The sequence below is a fragment of the Trachurus trachurus genome, assembly GCF_905171665.1.
Source record: "Trachurus trachurus genome assembly, chromosome: 22".
NCBI classification, from domain to species: domain Eukaryota; kingdom Metazoa; phylum Chordata; class Actinopteri; order Carangiformes; family Carangidae; genus Trachurus; species Trachurus trachurus.
The window spans coordinates 27776205-27793441 of NC_139907.1; the positions used below are offsets into that span (position 1 = coordinate 27776205).

At 42.2% G+C, this 17237-nt stretch overlaps 2 protein-coding genes across 2 annotated transcripts in view; one reads left to right on the forward strand and one right to left on the reverse strand.

Moving 5' to 3' along the window:
- Nucleotides 1-843: 843 nt before the first annotated feature.
- Nucleotides 844-3473, forward strand: mrpl33 (mitochondrial ribosomal protein L33). Its single transcript, XM_083998216.1, has 4 exons — nt 844-953; nt 1310-1328; nt 1861-1967; nt 3139-3473. Exons 1-4 carry the CDS (start codon nt 932-934, stop codon nt 3186-3188), a joined length of 198 nt encoding a protein of 65 aa, XP_083854342.1. The 5' UTR covers nt 844-931; the 3' UTR covers nt 3189-3473.
- A 167-nt stretch (nt 3474-3640) lies between these two features.
- The window catches only part of rbks (ribokinase), a 49398-nt gene continuing 35801 nt past the window's right edge, over nt 3641-17237 (reverse strand). The window contains exons 8-9 of the mRNA XM_083998213.1: nt 16309-16497; nt 3641-4072 (exon numbers count right to left, since the gene is read on the reverse strand). Of these exons, the coding sequence (XP_083854339.1) occupies nt 3899-4072; nt 16309-16497 (363 nt within the window). The 3' untranslated portion in view covers nt 3641-3898. The remainder of the gene's footprint in view (nt 4073-16308; nt 16498-17237) is intronic.

Genomic DNA, 17237 nt, shown 5'->3' on the forward strand with positions numbered 1-17237 from the left:
TAAACAGTGCAGGCTCACAGAGCAATCTCCTCAGTGGATGTGAGGGTCTAAGGGCAGAGGATGTTGTTATGATGCTGTGTAAAGCCCTTGGACACAAACTGCTTGGAAATATGGGCTATAGCTACAAATAAACTTGCTTTGCCTTGCAATCCACCGGAGACCCGGCCTGAACTTCTGGTATAGTGACCCATATATGCTGACTGCATTCTGACGGACAAATCAACTAGCTGCACATAGCTGAGGTCCTTTTTAAAAATGGATTTGCTGTAGGCCTATGTATGAATTATGTGGAAATCATTTCATTTGGTGCGACAGGCATTTCATTAAACATGTTTTTTCCAGTTTCCTTTTTGCTCCGTGTTGGATACATATATGATTCAAGGATTGTTCACTGCATCAGTGATGGATTAGCCTATCTGATTTTTTTTTCCTACTTCTTCTTTCTTTTCTTTTTTTTTTAAACAATATATCACTTTCATCTATTTATTATTGCTTATCAGTTCTCTTAGACCAGTGTCTTTTATTATTCATTCCTGAATAGGAAACAGTTACTTCTGTCATTTAAGGAGATCAAAAACTCGAGGTCCAGCTTGAAATTTAACAAGCCTACTAACAGCTCAAGGTCTTACCTATGCGGATGTCCTCCTCAAGATGGAATCATTGCCATTTTTTTGTTTTTGTTTTTTGCATTGTTTTGTTTTGTTTTGTTGTTGTATTTTCCACAAACTTTATTGTAAATTTCGAATACTTAGGCTACATAAGGCTCTCAATAGGAATATAAATTGTATTATTCACAGTCTGGGTGAACTGCACCTTTAAGAGTACCCGGAAGTAGTTGTTCAACCGGAAGTTTAAAAAGCTCAATGTGACTTACCGTGGCTGACACTGATATTTTCATACTGACAAACAGGAGTGGTTCATAGCCTCCAGAATGTTTCTTACCGCCGTTAACTGTGAGTATGTCAGTCGGTGTGTGTGTGTGTGTGTGTGTGTGTGTGTGCAGAGCCTCGGGTGTATAATAGGACAGGACTGTTCCAACCGGAGCAGAGTGAAGCTGTCCGTTAGCCGGCAGCTAGCTGTCAGCTAGCTCCCTGTTAGCATCAGGATGCTGTGTGTTGGTTGTGTTTCTGCAGCAGCTTCATCACTGAATGTACTGACTCTCTGTTGTTGTCACCTTCTACTGGTGTGTATCCAGCGGTTATTATGGGCTAGGCTCTCACTGCTGTTGGTATTGGTATTAGTTACATTAATATACTTGTGTTACTCTCCCTCATTGACAAACGTGTTCTCTTCTCTTGTCTTCTTACAGTGGCCAAGGCAAAGTCAAAGTAAGTTAAAGTCGGTGGAAGTAATTGCATCATCATCATCATCATCAGATCTTAATTGCAGACTCATGGTTTATTAAAAGAAAAGTACAATACAAAACAAAGAGACACAGATTACTAAAACGATACTATAATTTTGTACATAATTATAAAACAAATGAATATACAGACCTTTATGCTCAGTGCTCCCTGAGGCTCGATGTGTAGCAGATACAGCTCTTTGTAGATACACATGCACCATTCTGTGTCATAAACTATAACCTGTTTTCTTGTCTGCACAACATCTATTGCACGTCTGCACGTCCTGGGTGAGGGATCCCTCCTCTGTCTCTCACCCTGAGGTTTCTCCAATTTTTCCCTGTTAAAAGGGTTTTCTATGGAGTTTTTCCTCAGTCGGTGTGAGGGTCTAAGGGCAGAGGATGTTGTTATGATGCCATGTAAAGCCCTTTGAGACAAACTGTTTGAAAAACAGGCTATACAAATAAACTAGCCTTGCCTTGCCATGAGATGTGGACTCACTGCCGTCTGTTGTCAGGACCGTCCTGGTGCAGATGATGAGCGCTGCGGGGACGGGTTACTGCTTCAACACCAAGAGGAACCGGCTCCGAGAAAAACTGGTGCTGCGCAAACATGATCCATTTGGTAAGATGCTGCTGGGACAGGGGACACATGATGGAAGGCCTTTGTTGTGTATCTGTGCGTTATGTCTAAATCACCAGGGAAGCTCATTTCTAGCATTTGCACCTACCAGATTGTTTGGACTCATGCACCAGCCTGTAAATGTAGTATCATCTCCTCGGCTCTAAAAGTCTTGTTTGAGAAATGTAGGATGAGACATAAATTAGCCTGTTTGAGGATTTACTAATGACTCATAGGAACAATTCCAGTCACTGTGCTGGAAATCCTACAGAAATAAACCTGTCACTCTGATACAGCACTAACATTGACCAGAAGATAACTTGCCTTAGTGACTCTCTGCTCTGTCTGTTTCTTTGTTTTTTGTTAATGACCCAGATGAGATTAGACATTATAGAAACATTAACGTTAAGTGCATGATGTCATTCTGTAATGTCATTTCTAAGCATTATGAACCTGCTTTGATGTGGTTATAATGATATATAATGTAATGCACATATACATCATTTGTTTTGAACATATAAGGGTCCAGTGCAAATCCAATGATATGTGGTCATGTAGGCTATTTAGGGCTGCAACTATTGATTGTTTTCATTATCGATTAATCTGTTGATTATTTAAACAATTAATCCATTAGTTGTTTGGTCAATAAAATGTTAAAAAATGTTGAAAAAATGTCAATCAGTGTTTCCTAAACCACCAGATGACGTCCTCAAATGTCTTGTTTTGTCCACAAACCAAAAGGAGACTCAGTTTATTGTCATAAAGGAAGAAAGAAACCAGAAATATTCACATTGAAGAAGCTGAAATCAGAGAATTTTGACTTTTTTTTCTTCTTAAAAAACCACCCAAACCTATTATTTGATTATCAAAATAGTTGACAATTAATTTAATAATCGATTACTGTTAAATTAATTGATTAATTGTTGCAGCTCTCCATATATTATGACATTGTTTAAAAACAATGTCAAAATGGACTAATCCAGATTAGCCTATTGACACAGATAAGATGTAATAATGAAAGTGAATTGCTGCAAACCATTGCAGTAAATAATCACTTAACTAATAAGGGGACCAGGACAGTTCACTTTCTAATCACATATCATGTGATGTAAAGTTTTGTTATTTTATTCCATTCAAACACTGTCACTTCAAATCTGTTTTTTTTTCTTTGCAGTGAACAAGCACGTTCTTTTCTTTGAGAAGAAGAAGATCAGATCGATTTAAAAATGCCAAAAATACATGGACAACATAAACCTACAGGGTTTAAACAGACATTTTCCTATTCCCATGGATGATACAAGGCGTTTGTAATCAGAGCTGTTGATTGGTTGGTCGACATGTGGTCAGAAGATTTCCTCTTGGATGCGTCAGAAGGCTTCCACTCTCCTCACTTCTCCAGCTCGGCATGATGGGAAACCGGGCCGAGCTTCAACAAAGTCTGTATTGCCACCACTTAAAAGCAAGAAACTGGAGTGTACAAGTGTCATCATGTAATAATACAAATGACCGTCAAGCAGATTTATACAGCATGTATCACTGATTACATTTCAGTCAAATGTTGTAAAACTTCAATACTGAAACTGGGTAAATATTATTTAAGCCATGAGTGAAATGTGATTTATTTGGGTAATTCAATAAATCAAGTCTGTTCTGTGCAGTAGAAGCTTAAGTGTTACGATGTTTGTCACTTATTAAACTGTTTGAAACCACTGAAATTAAAAAAGTTGTACAAAAACATTTGTGTGTTGGTGGAAGCTGTCATCACATAGACACTGTTCATAGAGTAAGTTATGACAGTCCAGTCATGTTCATTAGAGTCTTTAATCCTATCATATTTCATCATGTCAATTTCAGAAGCCAGTGATCACATTCAATCAGATCCATCCCATAATTGGTCCATTTTAAACTGGAGTCTCCTTGCTGATGCGTTGTTCTCAGAACAGCTCACCTGGCAGGTCCTTCTTGAAGGGAAAAGACATCTGCGTGCCGACAGCCTGCACGCTCACTCCCGCCACCTGATTGGCTCTGCGGGCCATCTCCTCCAAAGGCATTGTGGGATAATGAGCCATGTAAAATGCCAGCGCTCCAATAAAGCTGTCTCCAGCTCCCTGGGAACAAACAATATCATAAAGCTTTATCAAAATTCACCTGTGTGGCAAACAGTTCCTCTGTGTATCTCTGTCACCGTTTGACATGTTTTGATTCTGTGTTTTGAAGGTTGTATAAAAAGATGATTAATAGTGTTGAGTTCATTTTCAAACTCAGCACACTGTGAACAGTAGGGGGTGCTGTGGCACTTATCAGCTGCTCTCCTCAGGTCTTGTGCTGTCGCCTGGAGCTCCAACCAGTAGAAGTGAGTTACTGAATTTCTACCCTGTGTGAAAATATGTCTCAGTCAGCGCTTTAAGAAAAACATCTGTATTAGTGGCTATTAATCATGAAAACACGCAAAGACCTCATGATGTGAGCTGAATCATCATCTAAATAGGTGTTAGAAACCGAGTAAATATGAAGGTGGTTTATATTAGTTGCACAGCATCTTTGAATATTTTGGAAAAGCAAAATAAATTGAAGTGCAGTGATCTGACCAATCAAAAAAATTTTTTTTAAACTACACACTATTAAGCATTAAGCTTTAAATACTGGATTCATCATTTATAATGTAAATACTCATTAATATGTAGTTTATAAACACACTTAAAAATGTTTTACTCATCATTGATAAGCACTAACTAATGAGTATTAATGTGGTATAAATGATGAATTCAGTGTTTATGAATCCTTAATAGTGTATAATTATTATAAAGTCTTACCAAATGTATTGATTTTTTAAAAACTTTATTCTTAAACAACCTAGAAGTCATCAAAAAAAAAAAAAAAAAAAATCAAATAGCTCCTCAGAGTCAGCTGAATAGCACATGCCTGCTTTAATCAGCCGTCAGTGGCTTCATGGTGCTGCCAACACTCTGGGTTTGGCTATCTCTATGAACAGATAAATCATCTCTTTTTTCATCCCCATCTATTGATAGAGATGGAATGTGCCGTCTACGCCCTGGGGGGTGGGGGTTGGTGGGGGGGTTTGGCTGGGACGGGGCACCGAGAAAAGGGGGGGGGGTTACTGATGGGAAAAGGCACAATGGTATGTGGCGACACGCTCATGTTTAACCACAAATGGCCCCCCCGACACTGGTTCTCACAAGCCTGCTCCATTACTCATCACTTCGGCTCTCAAAAGAGCTTCACTGCACTCGCTCGTCTGAGCACCTCTGTTACGGCCAGGCCCCTCCCACTCCCCCCACCCCTCCTTCACCCTCCAACCTCAAAGTAACCCTTTTGTTAGACTAAAGGTTGTCAGTTGTTGCAGGATGATTCAGCGGCAAAAGGCGAAAAAAAAAAAAAAAAGACCTAACCCTGACCCCCAGAGCGGGCCGTGCCCTGCGATAAACAGGGGCACAGAGGGCCAAACAGGGGCCAACCATGGACGGGGCACCTGGGGGGGGGGATGACACACTAGATTCTGACCCAAACCCCCCAACCAACCCCACCTCCGCTGGGTGAGTCCTGGTCCTGGACTGGTGGGGAGATGCTGGAAAGAGTGAGATCAGAGCTGAAACATTTCACAGGCCTAGTGGATTTCCATGTTTAAAGTGGTGCTGTGTTTATGTCTCCTGTCTGGTGCTTGGGCTGGGCCACAATACAGCCCAGCGTTTGGAAAGAAGGCTTTGGTGAAGCGGTCCCACAGGTTTGGTCTCTGGCCCGTCCCCCAGTCCAGGCAGGCAGAGACAGGTTCCTGGCAGCAGATACTAGCAATTAGGGCTAATTTTTTCTAATAGACATTATCACAGCAGCTGTCTGATGAAAGATAAAATGTAATATACTTCATGTTCAAAATATAATAAAATATTAATTGCTCTGGCTGGAATTCTATTATTTTCAGGGTCTAAAAATACTGAAACCAGTTAGGAGTGAAGGTTTCGCCACAATTCCATTCCAATTAACTTTACAGGTAATAAATCATTAAGTTTTATTTCATGATTTATTCTTTTTTTAATCTAGTCATTTTTCATATTTGTTCGATAACATAAAAAAGGTGCAATAAAACAACACACAGACTAGATTCATTCATTTTAAGCTTTCTTGAGTATCATAAGCCCAGCTGTGGTACAATGAATTCTGGGTAACTTCAAACTTCTTCTTTTTTTCCAAATTGGACAACTGGGGAGCTGTATTCACCCGCTCAGCTGGATGTGTTTGTCTTTTGGAAGAAGTCAACAGTTAGAGCAGTGTATGAGGAGAATGTGATCTGGAGCTCTGTCTTTGTGACGCTGGGCCCTGAATGTCTGATGAAGCAGCTCGTTAAATTGTCTTGTTAAGGTGCCAAATTTTGGAAAGTCATTTTTACATTGTGTAGCCTATTATTACTGTGAATGTATCAAACCCCAGTCCACAGAGAAATGCACTCAGCCTGTGTTCAGACACTGAGCCTTTAAAACAAGCTGTCAGGACTTCTGTGACTTTGTGATGACCCTCAACAACGGCCTGGCCCATCCTGACTCACTGTTCAACTTTTTTCCTTTCTTTTTTTTTGGTTTCTTTTAACTTTATCAACACAACACATGTAGAGAAAGCAACACATAACAGAAAGCTGACTGCACAGCCCTCTGTGGTGTAGCAATACTAGATAGTCATAGAGAGCAATGAAACATTTTAGTCTAAATCTGTACGTCACCCAAACAAATCAGCCAATCAGAAGAAAAGGTTGAGCTGCAGTGAAGACATGTTTAAAGGGACAACGAGGAGTTTTGGAAATCAATCAAATCAATCACACTACATTTCCCATGAGCCTCTGTGCGCACGGTGGAATTCTTGGACCAGCGCAAGACAGACGAAAGTGAAAACATTTGCCAAGAATTGTTTTCATTCATCAAGAATGAAAGTCAGAGGTTGGAAGATGATCGGATACCGTCGTAGTTCCGACCATAAACGACGATTCGGCGGCGTTATTCCCATGACCCGCCGGGCAGCGTCTGTGAAACCGAAACTAGGAAATGCTGGGCGAGTCGACGACTAAATAAAAATAACAAAATAACTATAAAGACAAAACAATATATTTATCGAAAATGGACCCATTAACAAGTGGTAACGTAGATTCATCCACATTAAAGGGACAACGAGGAGTTTTGGAAAGTGATTTCCCATGAGCCTCCCATGAGGTTGGAAGACGATCAGATACCGTCGTAGTTCCGACCATAAACGGCGATTCGGCGGCGTTATTCCCATGACCCGCCAGGCAGCGTCCGCGAAACCGAAAGTAGGAAATGGTCGCCCAGCATTTCCACCACTAATAATACTAACAAAATAATGATAGAGACAAAACGATATATTTATCGAAAATGGACCCAACAAGTGTGGGTAATGTAGATTCATCCACATTAATATGAGACTTTTTTATAACCCAAAAAAAAACTCCTCGTTGTCCCTTTAACTACACTTTTTTGGATTCAAAATTTCATGAGGTTACAGTCTGAGGGAGTATCTGTGTTTCAGTCATCGAGACATACACACAACGACACAACCACATATGATAATGAGCCTGGAGTCCTCTGTTTGGCCTTATACAAGCTTATTTCCGAATATTCACTGTAACAATATTCATCAACATCCCACCTGGGAAGTCTCATAATCTCATTGACAAACCTAGAAATACCAGACTCAAATGTGTGATGAAACAGAAGTAAAATCCCCTTCATTTCACAACTTCTAAATAACTGGACTACATACAGCACAAACTAACAACAGCAGACCTCACTCCTCCATCCACGGCTCATTTGACTGTTACAGTCCCAGCCTCCATCCAACCTTCTCCGTCTTGCTAACAACTTCTCTAAGACTGGCATGTGACGCTACAGGATCCAGTGAATGAAGCTCAATGGGGCTGACAAGCGCTGCCCCCTTCAGCCCCGCCGCCGCTGCCCTCGACACACTTTGGTGAAGGTTAGATCTACAGGCCCGTCAATCAACTGACACAAGCACTCGGCGCAGATGAGCTGTGATGCTCGCGAACGGCCCGGCTCCGTCCGCCGCGTCTTGACCTCCGTGGCGTTCCTCTGCCTGTTTTCTGCTGGTGGCTCAGGCTGAAGTTTGAAATTAGGATGGCAGACGAGTGTGTGAGATGCTCACCACACCGACAGAGAGTGGTTTCAGAGGTTCAGCGCTGCTTGATGTGTTTGCAGTGTGACACTGAAACACAAGCAATGTGATAAGAAAGGGGATGAGCCCTAAGTGTAAAATTGAGATTGGTAGTCTTACCAATCTCAATTTTGTGGCACTGTAGAAAAGTACAGCAGTTTTGGTGGGTCATTGGGCAGGAAATTAATAAGATTTTACTCATTAACAGAAATATCAACCCCTTACATCTACTACTTGGTATATCTGACCTGTCCATCGCTGACAAATTTAAAAGAAAACTTTATCAGACACTTGCTTTTTGTGCTAGAAAATGTATTCTTTTAAACTGGATAACTGATAAAGCTCCATCTAAGGTTCAATGGCAAAGGGTGCTACTCAAATATGTTGCTTTAGACTGTCTGACATATAAACTGCACAGCAAAGATGATGTTTTTCGTAAAACATGAGAACCCTTTTTGTCATACCTTGGTTTGAATATCTCTACCCTTTTTGCAAGAGGGTTTGTAGGGGGATTTGGCTCCTGGGCAAAAAGGAAAAAAAACCCAGCAGAGTTCACAAGTGTGCTTCTGTGTCCTGTGGTATTACAGCCTTCACAATGTCCTGATTGTTTAAATAAAGCAGTTAAATAAACGTAGTAGAGTGGAAATATAAAGTATCAGAAGATGGAAAAACTATAGTATTTCAGTATGGTACTTAGGATAAATGTGCTTGGTTACAGTACTTTCCACCACTACTTAATATAATTACATGGCCTCTCAGCACATACATTAATGATTCCCATTTAATCAGATAATGTATATTATGATTTGGCACTATACCAATAAAAGTGAATTGAATTAGATGTATTCTAATCTAACTTAATTGTCCAAACTGAGTGAAAGAATATTTCCAAAATGTAGAAATAACAAAAAAAAAAAACTCTGGAACAACCATCCTCTGCTGGTTGATACTCTGAGCCTCATTAAACAAGTGAGATAGTTAACTGAACTACCAGCCTGCTAATAGACAAATAATGGCATGGTCCACTTTAGGGGGGTCTGAAATCATATCACAGTAGCATAGGAAATCTATAGTAATATTAACAGTTACAGGTAGGCAGGGAGTATAAATGTTTCCACCCTCTCTGGGACAGACTCATGTGTTTTACAATGAGTCAACACTGATAAACCTGCAGTGATTGAAATCTTTCCATTTGCTGTTAGGAACACTTTTGTAACCGGTAATCTTTCACTGTCAAAACTCCAGGGAAGTGACCTTTTTTTAATTTTTTTTTTATTGCCTCTGACAGCAGCGTGAGTGCTGTGTGTGTTTGGAATAAGCAGAGGAGCTGAATACTTAACGCAAGAAGCAATAACCGCCATGGCTGTACAGACAAACAAAGGAGCGCACACAGAAAACTCTGAAGTCCATCAACAGAGAATCCAAGGACAAAGACGGCAGCTAGCGCCCACACGGTTTGATTGACAATTGATCTTTTGCAAAGTGCAGCGTGGAAACGCTACAGTGACGAGCACTGAGCTCCAAAACGCAGACAAAAAAAAACAAAACCTGAAATAATCCTATAGAAATGCAGATCTCAGGGGAGAGATGATCCACACTTTCATTCCACGGAGAGTCTGCTGCACCCACTGAACCGTTCGAACCCCCAAGAACTGTCACTGTATTTCTGAGCCAGGGGGGTGGTGGTGGTGGGGGGCTCCTGCATCTCCCATCCTGCTATGACAGATGGAGCTCCTGAGGCCTGAAGCCTTTTGTCAATGGCCGGCACCCCGGGGAGAGCAAAAGAGCCACCGAGGGGCCGCGATGAGTCACGGTGCGGCTTCCACATCCGGAAGCTTCCCGTAAAAAAAAAAAAAAAACTACGGCGGGTGCACAGGACTCCTCTGAAGAAACGAGGCAAGATCAAAAACACTTTTAATTGGACCAATTAGAGCGCTAACATCTTTGATCCATCTACACTGCCTTGTCTTAAAGGGATAGTTCACCCAAAATTCAAATTTCACTCATTATCTACTCACCCTCATGTCGACTAAGAGCTGTGAGAATTTTCAGAGTCCTCCGTTCCTTCTCTGAGTTACGGGGGGGTCCGCGCAGCAGTATTTGTCCACAATGTCCCTCTTGTATTGAAGCCCCGACATGAGAAATTGTTCCGAAAAAAATTAAATAAGTCTATATTTTAAAGCAGATATCAGTGGAATGTTTTTGTTAATATAAGTCCTAAATAGTCCTATTTTCCGTCAGCAATCACTTACATGAAGTATTTCAGCCTAAACACGAGTCTCTCCGTCACTCTGCTCTGCTGTAACCCGAGGAGAAAATTTTCCTTGTGGGATACAAGTGTTATCCAATGAGGAGAGAGAACGGCATGAAGGGCTGTGTGTGCAGCCAAGGGATGCGCGTGAATGTGGTGACGTAGCACGAGGACCAATTGATGCCTGACAAGGGCGGGGGCTGCTAACTCATGGTGCGTTCAAAGAAACTCGTACTTTGTGTTTTTCCTTCCTGTGAAGTCATACCAGTTCGATCTGGTACGAGTTCACGGGTCGGAAGTTACGAGTGGCCGTTATAGGGAACTTTCACAGACAACAGGATGGTAAAAACACGAGCTACGGGTTACCTGGAACGCTACCAAGTCGTAGTTGTGACTTGAAGCTGTAACTTACGGTTTCAAAAGCCTGCCTTGAACGCAGCATTAGCCGAAACGGCCGTGAAGCTGATATCTGCTTTAAGCTTGTTTGTAGCGTGATTAAATCTCGCGTGATTTGCACTGACCGGCGGAACAATTCGGTCGGTCCTGTCTACTTTTTTAATGTTAGAGCCATTAATGCAGTGTTTGTCAACCTTGGGGTTGGGACCCCATGTGGGGTCGCCTGGAATTCAAATGGGATCGCCTTAAATGTCTAGTAATTGATAAAAAAAAATTTTTTAAATAAACTAATTATTTTTCACAATCTTAAACAACTATTTTCTTTATACATTCACTTTCTTGAATATAAATCAAGATCAAATAAAATGCAGCATATACAAATATCTGAGCCTGCTCATCTTGATTGAGGGTCACCAGAAATTTGTGACATCAAAAGGGGTCATGAGCCAAAAAAGGTTGGGAACCACTGCATTAATGCAAACAAACCCATTTCTCTTTTATTCCCTCACCCAATGAGAATCGATAAGAGAATCGATAAGGAAATCGAATCGATAAGCAATATCGATAATGGAATCGGAATCGCTAAATTCTTATCAATACCCATCCCTACGTGTGAGATTTGGACGGACCAGGAAGAGAAGCTTCCGCTACAAACAAGCTTGAAATATAGACTTATTAAATTTTTTTTTGAACAATTTTGCATTTCAGGGCTTCAATACAAGACGGACATTACAGACGAGCAGCATGGAGGTATTTGGATGTTTTTTGGTGTGTCTTTTTGGATGAAGAAAGTTGGTATCCATTCACAACCATTATATGGACAAATACTGCTGCGCGGACCCCCCCGTAACTCAGAGAAGGAACGGAGGACTCTGAAAATTCTCACAGCTCTTAGTCGACATGAGGGTGAGTAGATGATGAGTGAAATTTGAATTTTGGGTGAACTATCCCTTTAATCCTCTCTAAGCCTTTTGTGTATAACACCCATCAACAGCAGAGGACCGGCCTTGACATCTGGGTTGCTGAACAGCAGCTGGTGAAGCATGTGCAGTCCATTATAACATGGTGATGTGGCAGTTTTTTCTCATTGTGTCATGCTGATCCAGAAGTTGCAGGGCCTGAAGAATGCCGTGCTCAGGACAGGAGGTATTCCCTTATACCTTAGGACTCACGCAATTGGTCCGTCCATGTCTCCAGTCATAGGAGAAGAAGACTGGCAATAATTTGACCATACAGCTGTAATGTCTGGTTTAGACCCGACTGTCTACCTTTTCTCCCTACACGCTGGACCTCCCGGAGCAGTGGAAACCAAAGGCCACCCAAGTCCTGCTGGGGCGAAGTGGCTCTTGGTGTGTGTGTGTGTTTGTGTGTGTGTGTGTGTGTGTGTACACCGTGGCCTCATCTAACTGTCCGCACAAAAAAAACAGCTGAGGTTCTGATCTCAGCGAAGGGAAGCCTGCACTCAATTTAAAACAAAAGAGAGCCAAATGGAGGAGCGAGGGAGACCCGCAGTAGATGAGTGGATCCGCTTTTGTTTGTTGTGCATCCAGATTCAGATTCAGGACCCTGACTCAGCCCCGTAATTGCTTTGCGCTGTTTTAAAAAAAAAAACGTGTTTGCAGGAGGAGCAGATGAAGAAACAGTCGCAGAGGGAGAGAAGCCAAATTATTTAACAAGCCAATGTTGGCAAATCCGTCAGCCCGAGCTGGATCGATCATAAACATGACACTCCAGAGAATGCGAACGGAGACAAAAGGTGGACCGTGTCACGGCGAGAGCTCGTCACAGCACCCGGCTCGACGGTAGCTAAAATAGTGAGAAACCACGAGTGACTCATTGTGTTGATGTTGAAGAATCGCAGGCGAATTCATCTACACAGGAACGACACAAAGCAGCAACAACAACAACAGCAACAAAAACCCTGGTTCTGACAATCTTGAAGCCAGCCCTTTTTCTTTAAAAAGACATCTGTCACCGCTGCAACACAGAGAGAAAATAAAACAACAGAGTCAGAGCAGAAATAACAGAAGTGGTCCAGTAATTATAACTAAAAGGCCCCGGTTACTAGAACAGCCTGAGAGAAGTGAATAATGATCTTGATAACAACCTGTTGTTTTTTCCCCTCTCCAGTAAAAAGAAAAGGGGCTTACTGGAAGAGGGATTATGATGTCCAAAAGAGTTAAACACTCCAGAATTTATGGGCCCATCAAAGAACAGGAGGGGTGGGGTGAGAGTGTGTGTGTGTGTGTGTGTGTCTAAGCGGGGGGACATGCAGCAGGCCCGACCACAGCTTTCTGCTGACTGATGCAGGCCCAAGAGGTGAGTCACGGGAGAGGAGGAGGAGGAGGAGGAGGAGGAGAGGAGGAGAGGAGGGGGATAGGGGTGGTGGGTAAGTTCTCCTGGGGGCTATTGGGAAACGCGGAGAGTGAAGACAGGGAATAAGTGAAGTTATGTCTGTCTGCCTGGAAACATGGGGGCACGGTGGAGGTGAGAGAGAGCCGGCTCTTTGTTCTGAAACAGACACAGAGACCGGGGACCATGACGAGTCAGCGCTGCCGCTCAGCTCCTCAGAGTCCTGCGCTTTCTCTGCGTGACACACACTCGTTTTGCTTTCGTCCTCACTTTCACAATACCATTGTGTTATGTGTTGGTTTCTTGTAAAGTTAAAGGGATAGTTCAACATTTTGGCAAATTGGCCCATTGCCATAATCCCTATAGTCATACCTTTAATTGTCGGTGCAAGCTATTTTTAGAACGGCGGAGCAGAGCGGCGAGCTGCTCAGCTAACGCTACGGAGGCTCATGGGATTTCTTGGTTTCCCTCATCAAACTCATCAAATACACAATCCAACAACTCCAAAACACTCTGGTGGACAAGTTGTGACCTGCACATTCACCACGCTGTGAGATAATAACACAACGTTACCAGACAGAGTTGTTTTAGAGGTAAATTCATGCAAAACCGCTGATGCGCGTTGCGTTCAGGGGCAGTTTTTCAGCAAGCAGTCTCTGTTTACCTCTAAAACAACTCTGTCTCATAATGTTCGGTTATTATCTCATAGCATGGTGAATGTGCAGGTCACAACTTGTCCACCAGAGCGTTGTGGAGTTGTTGGATTGTGTATTTGATGAGTTTGATGAGGGAAACCAAGAAATCCCATGAGCCTCTGTAGCGTAGCTCTGAGCAGCTCACGGCTCTGCTCCACCGTTCTAAAAATAGCTTGCATCGACAATTAAAGGTAACAAACCTACTGCTATGAATATAGCGATTATGGCAATGGGCCAATTTGTAAAAATGTTGAACTATCCCTTTAAGAAGACAAAGTGACCTGGGACCATGACGAGTCAGCGCTGCCGTTCAGCTCCTCCGTGTCGGGCGCTTTCTCTGCGTGACACACACTGTTATTTGCTTTCGTCCTCACTTTCACAATACCTGACGTGTTGTGTGTTGGTTTCTTGTAAAGTTAAGGCCACATGCTCTGGAATTGCTTCACTCCAGTTTTTTACCAAACTGTCCGATGACCCGGCTTCTGGAAACTATACACACACAGTGAAAGTCCCCCTGAGAGAGGAACCGCTCAGTAAAATAATCCATTACACAAACAATCAGAAAGCTGCAATCAAAACCTGCTAATAACAAAAAGGTGATTAACACCTCTCTGTGCGATGACGCATTTTTTTTGCTTTGGTAGAACACAGGCCCCACAAAACCCTCAAGAGACCGGATACGCAAACGCGCAGCCGAGGCCCCTGTGACGACAACAAGCCACAGAGGCCGGGTGTGAAATGAGTCAAGTGATGCTGGCCTCCTTTAAAGATTAGAATCAAGGAGGGGAAACAGCTGGTGGTCACCACATCCCCATGTTGACTGTTTCTTCAAGCCGTTCCACTTGAGCAACAGACAGATCTGTAGCTCCACCAGGGCTGCTAGTACTCAGATGAATAGGCCCATAAAAACCTGGGGTGTGACACTGCTTTGTTGCAGGTTTCTGAGGATTTGCAGTGGAAATGTGCCTTTAAAGAGTCTTCAGATCAGAAAGTATGCTGATTTTCTCTCTGACCAAGTGTTTCATGAGAGGGTCGAGAACAATATGTAATTTAAAGCTCCATATTCTACACTTTTCTACGCTCACTTTTATTCTAAGTGTGGATTCATAAGAGGACAATATTCATGTCGGTGTTAGTTTCACATCTCAGTTTCTCTCTGGAGCCAGTGTCAGCCAATCAGAGAAGATGAAGCTCTGTGCCTCTCTTCTGATTGGCTGACTCTAGTCTGAGTGGTTACATGAAAATAAGGCAGATCTAAGGTAGAACAACCAAAAAATACTGTTAGGTTGGATCAAGGTGGGCGGGGCTTGGTTTAGAGCAGTGACATCACAGTCAGAGCTGCTTTATGATCAAAGAACACACAGGAATCTCACTTTTACAACATAACAGCTCTGTTGGTAGTGTTATTAGTTATGCAGATGTGTTGCGTCACTGCACTGGGACTTTGTGTCATTTCTGCTTGAATAATCAATTAAATTAGTGATAGATAATCAAAGTAGTTGCAGGTGATTCATCATTTCAGTTTTGAATCATCAGTGGATGAATGCAGGGTTCTACCTGATGGTGGCAGTGGATCAGGGTGTTAGTGATTCATCCTGAGGAGAACTTGAACATGTGACCCAAGTTGTAAATAAGCGAGCAATCAGAGCATCAAAGTCAGGAGGGATGAGACTAATACGGATGTCTGACAACAATCCATTTTAATTGTGTTGGGATATTTTTCTGTACCTACAGCATACAGTGGACCAGAAAACTGACATTTCTTTGCTTCTTAAATGTGATTTGCTAATTTCTCTGGTTTAAATAAGCAGAGAAATGTTTAGGATGTTAATGTTGGACCAAAGCAATTTCTTAACCAACAATTTCAGTGGCATGGAAAAGTTTGTGCACCCCTTGTCAAGCAATATCAGTGTATTATTTTTGTTTCCTACAGTTTTAGAGTGAAAAAGGGAAACAAAGCAGCAGCCTGCAAAAGAATGGGGAAACCCAGGAGACTTGAGCTCTCAGATAACTTTGACCAAGGTATCAGACAAGATATTTACTATTTACACACTGTGATAGTTTACAATGGGGGGGCTACTAGCTACTAACTATACAGGGTGGACAAACCTTTGCTGAGGCCCTTTTCCTTTTCTGTCATTTTGTAAATGTAAAAGATGAAAATTAAAATAAATGATATTGTTTAAAATGTAAAGGGAATGTGTCATCTGTAACGTTCTGCCTTTTGGAGATCACTTCATCTTCCACTTGCTAACTGTTCACATTAAAGGGATAGTTAGTGCAGCGTGATGTGTCGGTGTTTCTCAGTGGTAGGGGGGGCAGAGACCTTTCTACTGCATATATTATACTTACTTATTATACTCAAAAAAGCTGAACTATCCCTTTAAGATAGATTTTGACCAGGGGTGCCCAAACTTTTGCATGCCACTGTACATGTGAACAGTATGTGTAACATGCTTACCGTAGTATCCACTGCTGTAACCGCAGCAGTTGTAATATGTTTCGAGGTAATCTCCCGTGCCTTGAGCACCACACAGCCTTGAGGTCCCAAAGTGATGATGACCGACCCGCAGCCTCTCTTCAGCAGCTCTTGACCGGCTCCATGTGCCTCCTCCACATTAGCTACAGAGGATCCAGTCAGCAGCTCGGCCTGTATGCAAAGTTTAGGGTATATAATAATCACATACACAACACTGCATTTAGACATTTATCTCATTTAGAATAAAATGACAATGGCACTGTTTCTCCTCTGACATTTACTTCTAAACCAGGGTTCCAGGGTAGGATTTTTTTTCTTTCATTCCTGGGTCAGAGAGCCACGTTAATCAGAGGTTAGAATTCAAATTAAAGATAGACTAAAACCAACACTGGTGTGGGATAATGGCTGGATAAATAAAGAACTGCATTATGGGAATTCCCCAAGGAAAAAACCCAATTCTAATGACTGTGTGAAACATAAATGCCTTCAGTTTTTGCTTTTTTGTGTTTTAATCAAAACTAATTTAGTTTGTTGGACGCGGTCCAGTACAACCAGCCATTTATTGTCCAATGATCCTTAATTACTAACGCTTTACAGGTCCATTGCCTGCTTGCTGTTTTGTATTAACAGTTCTGGCATGAGTCAGTACACACTGACCGTGGTCAGACAGACTCATAAAACACGTTAGGTCTGTGAAGGATTTGCTGGATGTAGGAGCAGTCTGCGGGCCAAACGCTTTCAAAGAGTAGATCCTCTGACTACGCTGCTTCATCTGCCTCCAAAATGACTAAACGGTGACAAAGCAGGACTCTACAGCTGAGGTTGGAGGAGCTTCACGGAAACTCACAACCACAGCCGCTCTCTAAACTTCTAGTCCTCATAAAAATCCACACACTATTATCTGCTGGAGA

What these genes read in the sequence shown, in the direction of transcription:
- mrpl33 (XM_083998216.1), top strand. Translation starts at nt 932, where the DNA reads ATGTTTCTTACCGCCGTTAACT. An exon ending in GCGCAAACATGATCCATTTG is followed by an intron (nt 1,968 to 3,138) that starts GTAAGATGCTGC and finishes TTTTCTTTGCAG; the next exon opens with TGAACAAGCACGTTCTTTTC.